Source organism: Poecilia formosa, unplaced genomic scaffold, assembly GCF_000485575.1.
Source record: "Poecilia formosa unplaced genomic scaffold, Poecilia_formosa-5.1.2 Scaffold124, whole genome shotgun sequence".
NCBI lineage: Eukaryota > Metazoa > Chordata > Actinopteri > Cyprinodontiformes > Poeciliidae > Poecilia > Poecilia formosa.
Window position 1 is genome coordinate 627,455 of NW_006800063.1, and position 16,295 is coordinate 643,749.

Consider the following 16,295-nt stretch of genomic DNA (forward strand, 5'->3'; position numbering starts at 1 on the left):
CATGATGCATATGCAGTGACCATAGGTGAGGGAACAGGTACACATGTATTTTTTTTCCACTGTGGTCCAGTGTAAGTCAGATAGGTCAAACAGGCTGCAATGCACTTGTACCATAAGCAATCATTAGCATCCAATCCTGTGCAGTGTTGATGCCAAGAGCCGTGCGTGTTGTCCCAACATGATTGTTGACATTGGTGTTGTGTGTCATTCTGATGAACCGGTCTGGCTTGTTTCTGCTTTGCAGAAAAAAAAAAAAAAAAACATGCAGGGGTTTTTTACCTCCTGACCGACCGTGCCTCGACAGTGAGATGCAGGGCGAGGAGAAAGGCACGTCTTCAGGGACGTGCATCAGTGCAGGCGAGGAGAGGAAGGGAGCTCCGACCTGCACTTAGTAAAGATCCATTTGTGGAGGCTGCGTTAACTTCAGCTGCGGCAGCGGTCGATAATCAGTTGGAAGATGGGAAACCGGGGGAACTTTGTCTCCCTCACACAAGACGCAGCGTGTCTTGTCTGCATTCCTAAATGCATCTCTTTTTCTCCAGTCTCTCATGAAGCTCAAAGATCCGTCTTCATTTGAAGTAACTTGAAACATCGCTGACATCGCTGTGTGCAATCACTGAATGGGCTGAGATGGGAATTACAAGATAGAGGGGATGCGGGTGGTTGTTTTTCTGTTCCTGTGAGACAGTGGGTGTGGGACAGATTAGCAGTGTCTCTCAGGTTAAAGAGGATGTCTGCATGGCTGCAGATAGAGATGGGGTAGGGGGTTATTATACTTACTGCAAGTCTGATTCAGGATGTGGGGTTAGATAGCTTTAACATAAGGGGCAGGGATACTAACACCGACGCTAATGAATCTAAGCGGTCTAAGAAGGACCTGAAAGCAGCTTAGAGGGTCTTTGGGGGGAGGTTTAACTAGTCTGATCCTATCACAGCTGATTTGGAGTTATTATTCATGTTCTCCCATGTGTGAATTACAGACGCGTCATGCTTCATACACACTCCTTTTTCTCCCTACTCTTAGTATTTAAAGGTATTACTTGCTTCCATTTTTAAACTTACAGCATGCATCCGTCTCTGATCCTTTTGCAAACACATATTTACAGAAAAAGAAAATCCCTTTGTGTGAGGACCTGCCAGACACAAACACACAAGTGTAATCCTCAAGCTCCGTCAAATCTGACCCCCTTCCGCCTGACATCTGTGTTTGTTTATCCACACTGTAGCTTCATATTTGATAACGACGAGTCGGTCTTCTTCCTCGTTCTTTAAATATTGATCTGTGTGGATGCAGATGCTCCCACAATGCACCAGAAATGTCGGCATCATTGAGATTCAGTACAATTAAATGTACGGCTCCAATGCATTTTCTATCTCAAGACTTATTTTACTGTTTTTGTAACATTGGATATTTAAGTACAATTTCTTACCTACTTGGCTTCTACTATCTTTTCAACAGCTCCTGATCCAACATAATGGCGAAGTTTACTTCTGGTTTTGGCAGTGTGGTAAAGAACTATCTCACTTCCTCTTTTGCCGTCTAGACAAATTTAGATCAGCTCTTATTTCAAATATGAAATGTCAGAATTTAGACTGGGTTAATCTATGCTGAACACAGCTTCGTCACAGCTGTGATACCCTTATTCTGTTCATAAAAATTAAATAAACTGGACTGTTTTGATTGGCGTCTAAACCACAACCAACTTGGAAACCCAATCTAAGAAGGTCTGGAAGCCCCAAAAGCAGTGAACTGTGTTCATAAAAATGCTGGTTGTCCGTCGGCAGCTTATAAACTAAAAGTAACCAATGAGTTTGACTAAAATGTAAATTGTGTTGTTTTAAATGCCAAAATAAAAATTATGCTACCTACCTATAAATTGATGCGAAAGCTCCCCGTTAAAATATGGGAATGATACAAAGAGAGATACTCAAATATTTATAACTCAATTAGGTAAATTCCTGCTAAACCGTCCAAGTTCACAAATGTGAACACAAGTATACTGAAAACTGTATCCATTCATATCTAAATAGTTACATGTGTGACTTTGTGCTGGAAATGACTGAGCCCCATGAACAGAATCTTATCGACCTTAGAGTCAGCAAAGACCACCCCGTCCAGATGACATGAGCCGTAAGGAAGGGTCCGCCTTGGGAAAACTGCTGGTCACCAATTTTCCTTCTACTTTTCCTGTTTCCAGCTTGGGACAGATTAACCAACAGAGAACAAAAGCTGAAAACAGTCAAGTCAGAGACGATTTGGCCTTTTACAATGAAAGAACTTTGGTTTAGTTTGGCTGTCTTGTGTTGTGGTTTCTATTTCAGTCAGTTCTTTGTAGTTTTTGTATTCTGGTGTTTTTGGTATTTACATTCTGAGTCATTCCTGTGTTGCTTAGTTTTTCCCAGACCATACAAGCAGTCTCCTTTTGAGGTCTGTGCTTTGGATCACACTCTAAGCTACCCATAGTTGCATTTCATTACAGGCTTGACTCTCCTTTTGTACGTTTTCAGTTTCATTTTAAGGTATTTCCTCAACCTTCTGGCTGGCCGCTCTTGGGTCTTTTACCACATGCGATGGCAAGGTCAACCAGATAGATCTGGTAGATATTACACTCTTTGGTACGACTGTTAAAGACATATGAAATAAATGAATCCTTCACTGCAGCGCCATGAGCGCACTCAGAGAAACTTCAACCTCCAACCTTTAATTTAAGGTTTCTTCACTCACCTGGGGGGGAAAAAATCACATATTGAGAATTTGTGATTTGTGAGGCTCATTTAGACTCATTTAGACTCTAAATGAGCCTCAGTCTTTACACACTGTATAAAATTAAATAACTTTTAAATTCCTTTCCTATCTTTGTGTTTCCTCTAACTTAAACGTTGAGGTTTCTTCACACAGTAACCCCGTCCACACCGATGAGCGTTGTCAGCAGGTCCCGGGCAGGACCGAGCCGAAAACAATGATGCCCGACAGCCAAGTTCTATCTTGGCTGTCGGGCCAAGAGAGACCTCAACCAAACCCAACATACTGACAAGGGGGAAAAAAAAACTCATGAACCAGGACTACTGTGGCTGAAATGGAAGAATTTTCATTAATCATGTTATTAAGACTGTATAATTAAGAGACTATTTTTATTCTATTCTCTCTTGGCTGTTTATTCAGTGCCAATAAACACGGCGCTCGTCTTATACCGTGAAAGCAGTGAGCTTCACTCTTAAAGTTCTTGGTTGCCCTAACGCTTCAGCCACTCAACCTGCAGCTGAACTGCTTTGGGATTAGGTTTAAGGGATGAGATACCTTTACTCGAAATCCCTTTTGAACTCACTGTTTACACTGGGAAGTGAAAGGATATTATAAAGACGATTAAAGTTAGCCTCAAAGCCTGCGCATACTCATACAGAAAAAACTCTAGAAAACCCCATGAAAACCTCTAGACCACTGTGTTTCCTGGAAAAGCACAATTTAGTTTGCAGCAGAAATGTCTCTGCTCGGATTTAACAAACCACTGTGTGTGTGTGTGTGTGTGTGTGTGTGTGTGCGTGCGTGCGTGCGTGCGTGTGTGTGTGTGTGTCAGCGGGATTCTTATTGCTAGCACTTTATGAGATCAAAGGGATCACTTTCTCGCTCAAAGTAACCTTCGAATTTCTCCACATGCTAAAATGTTAAAACTTGTTAAAACATGTTAAAACTTTCTGAACCACATCTTTTATAAATGTCTGCAAACACTCAAATATGCAGAAATCCTAATGGAATAAACTATTCAAGAAGTGAAGTGTCCAGTTTGTCCCGGTTTTTATTCGTTAAAGGGATTAAGTGGGTTTCCTTCCAGGGAACGCCGACTATAAATAGCCCTTATCAGTCTGCAGTGAGCCTGCGCTGGTGAAGCTGCTTCTTAGGCTTTGAAGGCTGCAGCATGACGTCACTCAGGTTGAGTGGTGGTGAAGAAGTGCTCCCTGAGTCATGTTTGGTCAGGGTTTTATCGCACTCACACAGAAGGTCACACAAATACACACACACACACACACACACACACACACGCACACACACACACACACAATAAAGGGCTGAAGCCACCGTTTTGTTTTAAAGATTTGTGTCATTCTGTCTGTGGGTGAATCAATGAATCTGCAGCATCCAGCCATTATTCGCTCCCTGCCTCTTTTCACCCCGGTCGCACTTCAGGCTAATGTTACATCATGTATTCATCGCCCTCTAAGAAAAAAAAACAAAAAAAAAACACATTAGCTCAGTCCTTTATTTGGGTAAAACATGGGGGAAAATCGATGCTGCACAGCCTATGGTAGGATCCATCTTTTTCTCAAATTTCTGCCAGACAGAACAAAGTCAATATCATAATTCACTTACAGGGGATTTTAGAGGCTCAAACTGAAAGTGTGTTTTGGATCCGTCTGAGTGAGATGGCGACTTTCTGGAGGTGCAAAAGCAACTGCAGCAGCCAGCTGACCTTTTTCACTTGGTTGTTTCCTACCAGTGTACGACCAGGCACTCATGATGGGTGAAACATATGGGAGGCCAAAAGTGTCACATTGAAATTAAATACCTTTTATGTGATAACTTCAATAAAATTGCAAAGTATTATAATTAATACCTAAGTTTTTTTAAAATAATTAAATGTGAGAAATGTAAAAGAAAAAAACAAACATTTTATATTTAATAACATAAAATGGGGCATAAAATGGTTTCCTACAATTTAACCCCGTATGATGATGCCAACACTGAAATAATTATAAAATGTATAATTATGAACACATAATAGATTAAAAATAGTATAATATGAATTTTTACATTTATTTACAAAAAAATCCTATTTTTGTTACTATCGATAATTGTATTTAATTAAGTTATTTCTAATTTCATCAGAATCCTTAAATACGTGAATATTTATTGATCCAATTACATATCTATTAGATTCTGGAATGTGGTGAGTAGATGCCATCTTCTCTTACACAAAAAGCAGCAGGAATGGGTCAGTCAGTAGTGTTTTGGAGACAAAGGCTAACACGGTGTTTCGAGGCATGGCTGTTCAATAGTGGACAGAACGGTCGACACAAAACAGAAATATTTTGGCCTACAGCCGGCCTCTGAGGCCAGCGCCGCTCAACTTGTCTACTCATCAACCTTTTCGCTTCCCTCAAAGTACCGACTCCTGTTCTCATCATGACAAACCCGAGGAGATTTTTATTTGCCGTTGTCGTACCTGAGCTGGTAAGCAGGGATCCGTTAGACGACGATCTTCGCAGGATCCTCAAGCTGTCGCTCCAGGAGCGAGACTTGGGCAGCCTCTTCAGCAGCCGCCCCAGCCGCCGTGACACATGGCCAAAGCACGCGCTACCGGCATTCACTTCTGAATCCCCCTTGACTTCCTCCAGACACAAGGACACCTCGCCCAGAAACGTCCTCCCCACCGGTTCGACTCGCCCCAGACCTTCCCCAACCTCCCGTTCCCCCTCCTCCTGCCCCGGGTGGAGAGGTGCTATCTGTGCCATGGATGGAGCATGCTGACACCATCCGGTGGGCACCGTCCGGTGTGTGTAGCCATCGCTGGATCTCCTGTCCTGTCGCCGGCTGACCCTGTCCCTCTGTGGGCTGCCCCAGCGCCAGCCCACCAGCTGCCCCCCTCTGCCATCCCAGCGGAGCCACTCTGCCACCGGTGCCACGCTCCGAATAAACAGCCCCCTCTCCACACGCTCTGCCACCCCTCCACCTGTTCTCCGCACAGAGTCCCCTATGCTCCCACCTCGTGAACGGTGCACCTCACACCTGAGCGTGAAGACTTGAGACCTGAATCTGTGCCGGATGGCTTGTTCCTCTCTCGTCCTGCTGTTGCCACTGCTCCCTCATCCTCTCTCTGTGTCTGCTGCAGCACCCACACACTCTGCAGTACCAACCAGCCAGCTTAAAGAGACAGACGCCCCCAAATACAAACACTCCTCTTGAAGCTCCTCTGCTACTTTCTCTCCTCTTTTTTTTCCCCAACAACAAAAATATCTTCCTCTTCACCAGTGATCGATTTTTACTCAGCAGCCATTTCTGTGACTCCAGAGAGGCGATCACTGACACTGTCTCATCTCTTATCCCTCTTTTCAGTCTCCTCACTGAGGGGAAGTGAGTCAGCCAGTCTGTTTCGCACCACAACAGTGAAATATCTCGTCTGTGCAAAGCGAACGCATCGTGTGGGTTGAGCTGACGCGTGGTCCGTCGGTTATTAATATGCTCTGTGAAGAGGAAAGAAGAAGAGCCACATGGAGCTCTTCTTCTCCTGTCCCACTTCTGAAACAGGAGAAACAGGGCGATGTGCTCACCGCTTCCACTCACGGTTATTATTACATAATCACGAGCAAGGTCGTCAAAAGTAGGTTTTTGCACCGATGGAGCAGCTGTCCAAATCTGTGTACCCGGTGGAGGAAATGCATTATTTTTATGTTGCTATCTCTGGTGTAAGACAGCTCTGCAGTCCTCAGAACAGTATCCAGCCAAGGGCATCCTAAAAATAAACTTCATTGAAAGTCACCACTGTTCTTCAATGCAGACGGCACTGGAGATGCAGCTTTCTGTACGCGCTAGATCTCAAGAAAACCTCCTTACTCCTTGAACTTATAAACATTTTGCAAAGCAGCAACCACAGATTTCTGTATTTTATGTGATAGACCAACACAAAGGAGTGCCCAATTCTGACGTGGAAAGAAAAATATTTTTTCTGTCAACACTTTATAGAAGTCTCCACCAGCTTTGCTCACCTAGGGACTGAAGTGTCAGCCTGTCTTTGCAAAATGGTCAGTCAGACTGGATGCAGACCATCTTTGAACAGCAATTTTCCACAGATTTGCAATTGGATTTAGATCTAGGATTTGACTAGGCCATTTTAAAGCATCACTATGCAGCTCTGACTGTATGTTTAGACTCATGGTTCTACTAAAAGACCAGGTTTCCAGCCACTACTAAGAGAAACATCCCCACAGCATGTCGCTGCCGCCATCATGTTTTAAAGCGGCTTGTGACGAGCTCCAAACATGGGTTCTCCTGGCACTGGCTTTCTTCTAGACTCTGTCTCATAAAGAACCAGATTTGTGTGAGTCGTCCTGTCAACAGGAACTCTGCAGCTCCTCCAGATTTACCATTCGCCTCTCGGCTGCATCTGCCATTTTTTGCTCCTCTTGCCGGGTCAGTAGGTTTAGGTGGAGAGCCATCTCTCAGCAGGCTTTGAGATGTGCCGTGATCTTTTCATTTTAAATGATTGAACAGGTCTCTGCGAGACGCCTAAAGGGTGATATATAATTTTATAATGTAAAAGTGCTTGAAACTTCTCCACAACTTCCTCCCTGACCTGTCTGCTGTGTTCCTTCCTCTTCATGATGCTGTTTGCTCACTCAGGCCTTCACAGAACAGCTGGATTTGTACTGAGATGAAAATACACACTAACTATAACTGACTGATATCTGAAGGCATTTGGCTGGACTAGGTTTTATTTATGGATATAGGTAAAAGGCGGTTGAATTTCAATGCACATTACTTGTTTTCAGATTTTTCTTTCATTTTCCATCCACTCTGCAATCATTTAATTTGCACTAGAGCACTGTAAAGGTAGCATTAATGTGGCTACGCAAAAGTAAAACACAGTAGAATATTCATGTAGCAGATTTTGCCAGACATATTAGCTCTGATGGAAAGTTCAGGCTGAAATGTGTGTCGTCTTCCAGTTTCTCTAGACGTGAGATTGACGTGCCATTTTGACACCTCCCCTCCGCCCATATTTCCCTTCGAGTGGGGATTTCTGAGCGTGAAACGGTCGAGCAGGTTCTTGATTCAAGACCCACACTGTGCAAACTAAAGGAAGCGGTTGGATCAGGAGGTGATGGCGGTTTAAGAAAATCACACTGAAAACTCCCTGAAGAGATATCTGGAAAGTCACAGAGAGAGAACACAAGAGGCAGAGAACCATGAAGGATCTGCGGCAGTGTGTGAGCTTCCCATGCGGTGATGTTAAATTCAGAGTGTTGTTTGAGATTTCATGCATTTCAAATTCCGACATGTCTCAGATATGCATAACAGGTATTGATAGTTGCTGTAACATACTGTCTATTTGCACTGTGCACAACAAATACAAAGCTCCACTGGCTTTTCAATTTGCAAGGGAAAACGGCTAAATTGGGAGTGACGACATTCCAAGATCTCAGTTCCAACTTGTGAGGTAAATGGAACATACTCCAATATTTAACTTAAAATCCAATTTGTCTGCATCAAAACTAACTATTAAACTCAATATTATGCAAAAGCAATTTGAGTTTCCAAGTGATGCCCAAAAATACAATCTTATTTAGTTTTTCTAATTGTTAACCGGGTCAATGTGCAAAAAAAAAAAGAGCAAACTGCACAGGTTTTAATAGCCGTAACTGTAATACGGCTAAGTTGGTTGTGAAGTGATTCCACTAAAATCCTAATTGTAAAACACTAAACATGCAATTTTCCTTACAAAAAAAAAATAAAAACATTAGCTATCAACATCTTCATATTAACAAAAGTCTAGGTGGCAGTGGGATGTATTTTTATTAATAATGAAAATATTAATAAAAATATGAAGTTTGCATTTGTTTTAGTGCAGCAGATTTTAAATGGTGAACTGAAATCATTTTGGTCATCACTTACAAAGTTTGCTGTCTGCTGTTTTCAGCTGAAAAAAAATATGAAATGGTTTAGAAAGAACACTTTTAGGCACAGACTGTGTGGCCATGATGAAAAAGCACTTGAAATGCTTTTACGGTCTGGAACGATGTTAAATATGGTTATTGCCCATCTGAGATTAGTGAAAAATATATATAATCATGCTTAATTATGCACGAACGAACTCTTAATGCACGTTTTAAGATGTAACTGATCATTACATGTCTTCCTCTGCTGCTTGGGTGCTAAGCCCCGTCGTTAACCGGCGGGTTTCAAGTAGCTACTGCTTAAAATGTGGCTGTGTAGAAGCATGAGACCGAACAAAGGAGACCACCAAAATCCAGGAGTCAAAGCTCTGGATCCACAGCAGTATGAGAGCCTGAAAACATTAAATCACATATTAATCTGACATCTGACTGTAATCCCAGCGACTCTATTCCTGGGATTTAATCCTAGACAGAAGACATTTAGAGCTGGGATTAAAGTGGCTGCCATTCCCAGACCATTCCCACTCAAATCTCCGAGATGACGAGAATCTACTAATTAAATCAAGGAAACGCACTGTTAATGTTAAATGACATTTAAGATGTCATTTGATATGACATCTTAAATGAAATAACCCAGATAAAGAGTTTTTATACTACTGAATTTTTACATGATTTATGTTGTATGTACTGTATGCAAACCATTAAACATTAGAATTTTAATGCATTTAAAAAAAACACCAAGGCAAAGTGTCTACATTTATGTTTGGGTGGAAGCTGGAATATCTGGAGAGAACCAATGCTTGAACTAGGACCACCTGCAAACTCCATGCACAAACGTTTCTGCTCAAGATTCAAACCAAGGACCTTCTTGCTGCAAGGCAACTGCTCATAATTCACAAGAGGCCAAAATGTTCCACAAATGGAGATGAAAAACACAACTGATGGAAATGGGGTTTAATGAACAATTTTCAAAAAATTTCTATACAATTAAGTACTATTTTACATCTAATTTTAGTATTTTTATGACTATAAATAATCAGATTATAGTGGACCCCCACTGTTCACAAAGTGTAGGGGTCACAACTGTCTGCAAATAGCTAAAATCCACAAATACATTAAAGACCTTCTACAAACACATCTAACTGCCTGTTTCAATACTTCGGATGCCAAATATAAATTAATATCCATTAATACACACAGTGGAAACAGTCTCAGTGCTACACATAAGCAGATATCAACACCCTTAATTATTTCCGCTTTTGGGAGACACAGCCAACCAGCACCAGGAAAAATGAATGGCCCTCCTGGATTGGCTGCTTTGCAGACGCCAGCCAATAATGTGTTAACTCGCACTGCGCCGAGGTATTTCAATGGAGGTTTCCGTGAGAAGGTGGATTATTTCTGCGAATAACTTGGTGTCAGGTTGAGTTCTGAACTGTGGCTAGACAGGAGTCCACTGTGCTTAAAAACCAAGAGAAACAGCTTACTGCTTTGAGTGGGATTTTTTTTTTCTTGCATTGTTGCTCTCTGACTGATGGCTGGGGTCAGTGAGTTTGCTCATGTTTGCTCGTGTTCTGTTCAGTTTATGGAGCTGAAAATCTTCTCTTCAGCATAAGTCTGCATGCCTCTTGACTCAACAACAGATTATGACCGTTAAACCTATGGGGTTGAGTGAGCTATGCTTCATTTTCTGCCCAGTTACAGTCAAATTAAAAGACATGGTGCAGTTTTTTTTTGTTTTTTTGTGCAGTGCCTGTCATGTGTTTTTTAAGTGGGAGCGCTATATCACCCGTGACACTCTCATCTAACTGTCAAGACGAGGAATGAAAATAAAAACTAAAAAAGCTAAACCCACAAAGATAAAAGTCAGACGACGAGGCTGGGCGACGACGTTAGACGGGCAGATTCCTCTGGGGGGGCAAAATGCCACGGGAGTCCCAGTGGGACCGACTTCTGCAAGCACGCTGCAGCACACTGAGGGAGGGCAATAAATCCGAGAAGTGCCGACGGAGCAAAGCGACCAAAACAAAGACGCAGAATAATGTTCATGGCTACAAATCTCCGTCTCTCGTCCCCTGTTATTTGATGGGAGTAGAGGAGAGGCAATTACATCTCCGTGTGTGCTGCTGCTATTTTGATACGTCTGTTTGCTTTTCTTTCCTGAGCATACCCCCGAAAGGACCGACTTTGTATTGTTGCCCTCGGGACTCTGCAGAACTCTCACCTCTGATAGCATCACAGAAGAAGAGAGCAGAGGTTCACTGGCAGCTGGCAACAAAGCAGGGCTGCTATGCCTTCCACAAGCTCTCATACCCCTGAAGGGTATTTTTTTTTTTTATGTTTTGTCAGATCACAACCATATACTTTGAACAATTCGCTGCCTTCCTGCTACTCTGACATGAGATTTGTTGAGTGAACGACTAGTAACTCACTGTTTGAGAAGCTCAGACCTTGGGATGTTGGTTTTATGCACTAATCCGGCTGCAGACGTCTCTACAGCGCACCGTCACTGACCTGCCTGCTGTCTTCATTGGTCTTTACAATGCTGCTTGTTGCCTAATGGTCTATGCCACCACAAACTATCATAAATATTTCGCCGTCACTGCATCATTGTGTGCAATATTCACATTGCAAGTTACTGATTGGAGCGCAGTAATTGTTGGCTACTGTATTCCAGGAGTTGTTAACTTGCATTTTACATGCTAATTCAATATTTAGCCAAGTGAATGGAGTAGCCTCACAGGAAATGCTCACACCAGACGCTAATGACACGGCCCAAAATGCTAAAAGTCACAGGGTGACGCAGCCGCAGATGAGACAGAGAGGAATAGAGAAAATGGGAGTGTGTGGCAACTGACAGTGTCATCATAATATTTATCAATGTTATCTCCAACACAACATTTCACCCCCCCACCTATCCAGTCAAGTTATCCAGAGTCCTGCAAATCGCCTCATTATTTGGCTCAGGCCGTGTTGAAACAAAGTGTCTGTGTCGTCAACAGCCAATCAAATACACTCTGGCTCGCTGTTTCAACCTGAGGAAATGTGAACACTTGTACAGGGATTTGTAACGACTTTCTTTGATCCACAAAGAAAGAAGTTCTTGTGCTGTGAAGGAAACTGTGTGTCCGTCCGTGTCCCCCTCCGTGTGATTAATGCTCCAGTAATCTCCGCTCTTGCTTCAGTGAGCTCCTGCTGATGGCGCACTAAATCAGACAGCTCCGCAGTAGTGCTGGACCGACTCGCGCTCTTTTCTTCCATCCCGCATCCACGTTAGGTCTCTTCTCCTCTCGCAGTTCCTTTGTCTCTCTCCATTCTCGTCAAGTTAGCAACACTTTTTCAGAGAATCCAACTTCTCCTTTTTTTTTTTTTTTTCACTGATTCGTTATCTGTTCCCTTCTCCACTCCCTTCTTTCATCACTTTCAATCAGTCCTCTATTTGGTTTATCCCACGCTGCTGTGCAGACGCAGCCTCCCTGTCACAGATTGTTGCTGACACAATGCTTGCTCAGCAACCACACATTTACACACAGACGTTCACGTATACAGTACATGGGTGGCGTGGAGCTCACAAAGGTTGCTGGTGTTGAGTTAATTGTTTGCGGCAAAACAGCAGCGGCGTGTTTGCCTGTAAACATGTAAAGTCGTGACCAGGTCAAATTAGCCTGGCTAAACCTTTCTTTGTCCCACGGTAGAGATCAAGCGGTGGCCTGGCTTTCTACAAAAAACAAGTCAAATAACAGGGTTTCCCCCTTTGTGAGTGGGTTTTTAAATTACAATCAATGTGTCTTAATTTATCAGATGGGGGGCCAAGGGGGGGTTTCCTGGCATTTCGATTTATTTCTTAAAAATGACTACTTTGTTTCAGAAAATAGGAGTCCAAATAAAAAAAAGGTGATTTAAAAAAAAAATAAAAATATTTTAAAAAATGCTATCACCTTTCAGGTAGTCCATTACAATCAGTAAACTAAACCCCCAACATGTCATTAGGTCTCATGTTTTCTTGCCGCTAACCGAAGCTGCAGAAAACGTCTCTTTATTTGCAGCATTTTATTGTTGCAGCATGAATTCCAGTCTCTGTCCTCCAGTTTCTTTCTGGTGAGAGTGGGAGCACTGGGAGGCAGAGCTGGCTGGACAAGATAAAGGGATTTACGCAGAAGGATTCTGGTTCAGTCAGAGGCGTGATGTGGTTGGATATATCCATACCCAACACACTTATCGACATGCTCCATTTTTTTTTTTTTTTGAGTATAAGCAGAGTCGACCCAAGGCACAAAACCTAAGCTGCAGCTCAGCGAATCTCCTCCTGCTGGCCCCCAGCCCAGCAGGGGGCCCCAAAAGGTGCTTTGACTGCATGCAACTTTGACGCTATATATATATATATATATATATATATATATATATATATATATATTGCCACGCAATTTATACTGATCTTTCCTCTACAAACAGAGCTGTGCAAAATTCAAATGGCAAATTTACTGGAACTCACTTGTGCTGCCACCTGCGTCTTTGATAGAGTCCGATGATTTTGTGGACAATAACTGGAGACTAATAAGAGTAAGTTGTGACACGAGCAAGAAACAACTGTGTGCTGTCATATGTTTAACAGAAGAATTTGAATCAGCATTGAGCTTAAATCTAATTCCGCAAGTCGTCCCACGCAAATCTGGACCGCCCCTGTGGCCAAACATCAGCAGAAATCAGTTTGTCATCTTGCCCTGGATGCCCTTCACTCATACTGAACCAGATAGAAAAAAATTATTTATTTTTTTTCAATATCAAGTGAAATGCAGGATTAGGAACCACGTGTAACTAAAACAGTCTTCAGTTATTATCACAAAAGGCTTCACTTACTTTGACACTTGAGTCCCTGCGCTGTGATCTGTCTGCTGCAGGCGTCACACCAGTCCTGCTTCACTGGCTTGGTCTCGAACCGGTGTCCTTCACCTCTCTCTGCCCTCACTCGGGGGTCCATCTCTCGGGGGAAGATGGACCAGGCCTCCCTGCGGTGAGGCTCGGTGCGGGCCAGCTTCACCACCCCAGTCTTGCCCTGAGTGAGCCGCTCCAGCGGCAGTCCGCGGCGCTCTCCGGGAGGCGAGACCGCGGATGAATCGCTCTGTTGTCCGCTGTGACCGTCTCCATTCCGGGAGCCCCGTCTCCCGTGCGACCCGTCCCGGTGCCGGTGTGCTCTCCTCGGTCTGTTAGTCGTGCCGCTTGGCATGGCGCAGACTCCGGGCTCCTTCGGCGATCCCCCCCTGCGACAACTCGTGTTTTGGTTTGGGTCACACCTCATGTAGCCATTGGTGATGTGCCCGGCCATCCCTCGGGCAACGCTGCCGCAGCTGCCCACTTGTCCATCCTGCGTGGGGCTACGTGGCGCTTGGAGGCCGGCTGAGGCACCGCAACCTCCCGCGGGCATCATCCCTCCAGCTGGTCCTGGACGCCGTAAAGGATGAGTTCGCAACTCCTCCTCAGCAGCGTCCGAGCCGCTCTCCGCGCCGCTCCCGGCGAGCATCATCTTCTCCCAGGACGACCTCCTCGGCAGCGTGATTTTCTTCTTGGTGCCGGACAGTTTGAAGAGCAGGATCGGCGGTTCCGAGTCCAATCTGTGTGGACCGGGCTGCTGCCCCACCACGCTCACAGACGCCATTACGCTGCGCTCCCCGTAATGATTGTGTGTTTGGCTGCTGGGAGTGTGTAGGTATTTGGCAGCTGAGTGTTTTCGGTCCGTGCGCCGAATGTAAACTCAGCTGCCGCCAGTGACAAATCTGTCGTAGTGACGCGGGGGATCAGGAGCATTAAATGCCGGGCGCGCGCCACAGTTCGGAGCGTCGGGGGCGCGCTCTCGCTCACGCTGAGGTTTTCACTAGAGAGCCCGAAACTTTCTGAGAAACAGTTCACTAGACGATTTGGTTTGTGTTTTTGCCTCCTTTTTCCACAGACAAAACAAGCAGAAATGCTGAATTACTCCCTAATACTGAAAGTAGAAGTTATCCTCCCCGAGTTAACACTTTATCTTTTTAAACTTTAGAGGAAAGCTACAAAAATATCTAAAAAAAAAAACCACACAAAAAAACAATGTCCTCGTTAACTTTTCTGGAATTTAGCAGACAGAAATAATTTGGGTAATTCTAACTTACCTAACACAAGAGAGGCGCTTGGTAAGATTTTTAATTATAGAAAATCTGACTTTATATATGAATGATTTATTCAACAGACTCATGGTCCACATGCACAACAACAAATAAAAATGTATAATATATATAATGGTCAGGTTTCATGAATATAAAATCTTCAGCAATCTTTTTCTGCCAAACTGGCTGAGTCAACTTGGTTCGGATGCTGCCACCATGAAAGATCAAACCCAAATCATGAGCCCAGTCCTGCCAGAAAACCCAATCAGAGCAGATCCAGCATAACATCAGTGGGGAGAAGCAGGAAAGAAAATACCAGGCTCTAAGGATGTAATAATATGCTCGGTTAAAATGAAGCAGAATGAACTCAGAATGAAACACTGTACTGGAAAAAAACACATAATACACAGTACAAGCTGAAAAAAAAATTTATAGATTCAGGAGTGGTTAATATTGTGTGTATGGAAACCAATCAGATGGGAAAAGATTCAAACTTGAATCCAAACAGGTTAACAGTTAATGGTTTCAGGGTTATTCTAGTCAAATTCTGCCTTTTTCATACTTTGTGTTTTATGACTGCAACTGAAACTGAACGTTTCTGTGCTTTTGATATCCACAAACAGCGTCAATGAAAAAAAAAGCAACTAATGAATTGTATCTTTAAAAATTCTACCACAACAAAAGGGCAGACAGATAGACCTCAGTATTTTAGCAAGACATCCCGTCTTATAAATACTTTGCAGGATTGCCGTCTGTGTTTACCGAAAGATATTCAACAGTATGAAAAACAACACAATGTCTCACTTGTTAGTGTGGGCTAGAAAAGAACATTGAACTTTCCACTTTGCCAAAAGCACGTCATATGAGCAGCTAAAAACCCACAGAGGCATCTGAATTTACCCCCGCTTCCTCCCCCTCTCAAACTAAACTGAAACTACGAGGGCTTTCTCAAACACGCCCACTCACTCACACACAGTGCGAAAACATCACATTTTCTGTAATCTAAGTTGTAATAACTTTGAAATTATGCTAAACTTACAATTGATTTGATCTTATGAAGGCCGTGTTTGACAATGGAGAAACGTACATCATGTGTTAAATCTCAAGGGATTAATAAAAATAATAAAAAAAAAGTAAACGTGGGATTAAATTTTGCATGTGCGAAAGGATAAAGTTCATTTGAACTCATAAACACCTTCCCTTTGAGAAAACCCTTTTTCAACCACAAATAATGCCCTGGATTTCCCCTGCAGGTTTGATCACAGCTACTGTGATTATTTAATGTTACTCTACTGTACTGTCAGTGAGGTGACACAGCAGGGTCATTGCAGAGTTTCCCCTGACCACGTTTACTCTCTTTTCAGGGAAATCACATGGTAAAAAAACCCAAAACAAAACAAACAAACAAAAAAAACACAAACAGGAACATTACTTCAGATACAGTCCTGATGAAAGTATCCACACCCCTTAAACATGTCCATATTTGACTTT

General features: G+C 43.2%; 1 protein-coding gene across 1 annotated transcript in view; it reads right to left on the reverse strand.

The window, feature by feature from the left end:
- Nucleotides 1-14,473, reverse strand: part of rassf5 (Ras association domain family member 5) — a 32,377-nt gene extending 17,904 nt beyond the window's left edge. Inside the window, exon 1 of the mRNA XM_007561244.2 lies at nucleotides 13,525-14,473. Within this exon, the coding sequence (XP_007561306.1) occupies nucleotides 13,525-14,320 (796 nt within the window). The 5' untranslated portion in view covers nucleotides 14,321-14,473. The remainder of the gene's footprint in view (nucleotides 1-13,524) is intronic.
- Between the last annotated feature and the right edge of the window lie 1,822 nt (nucleotides 14,474-16,295).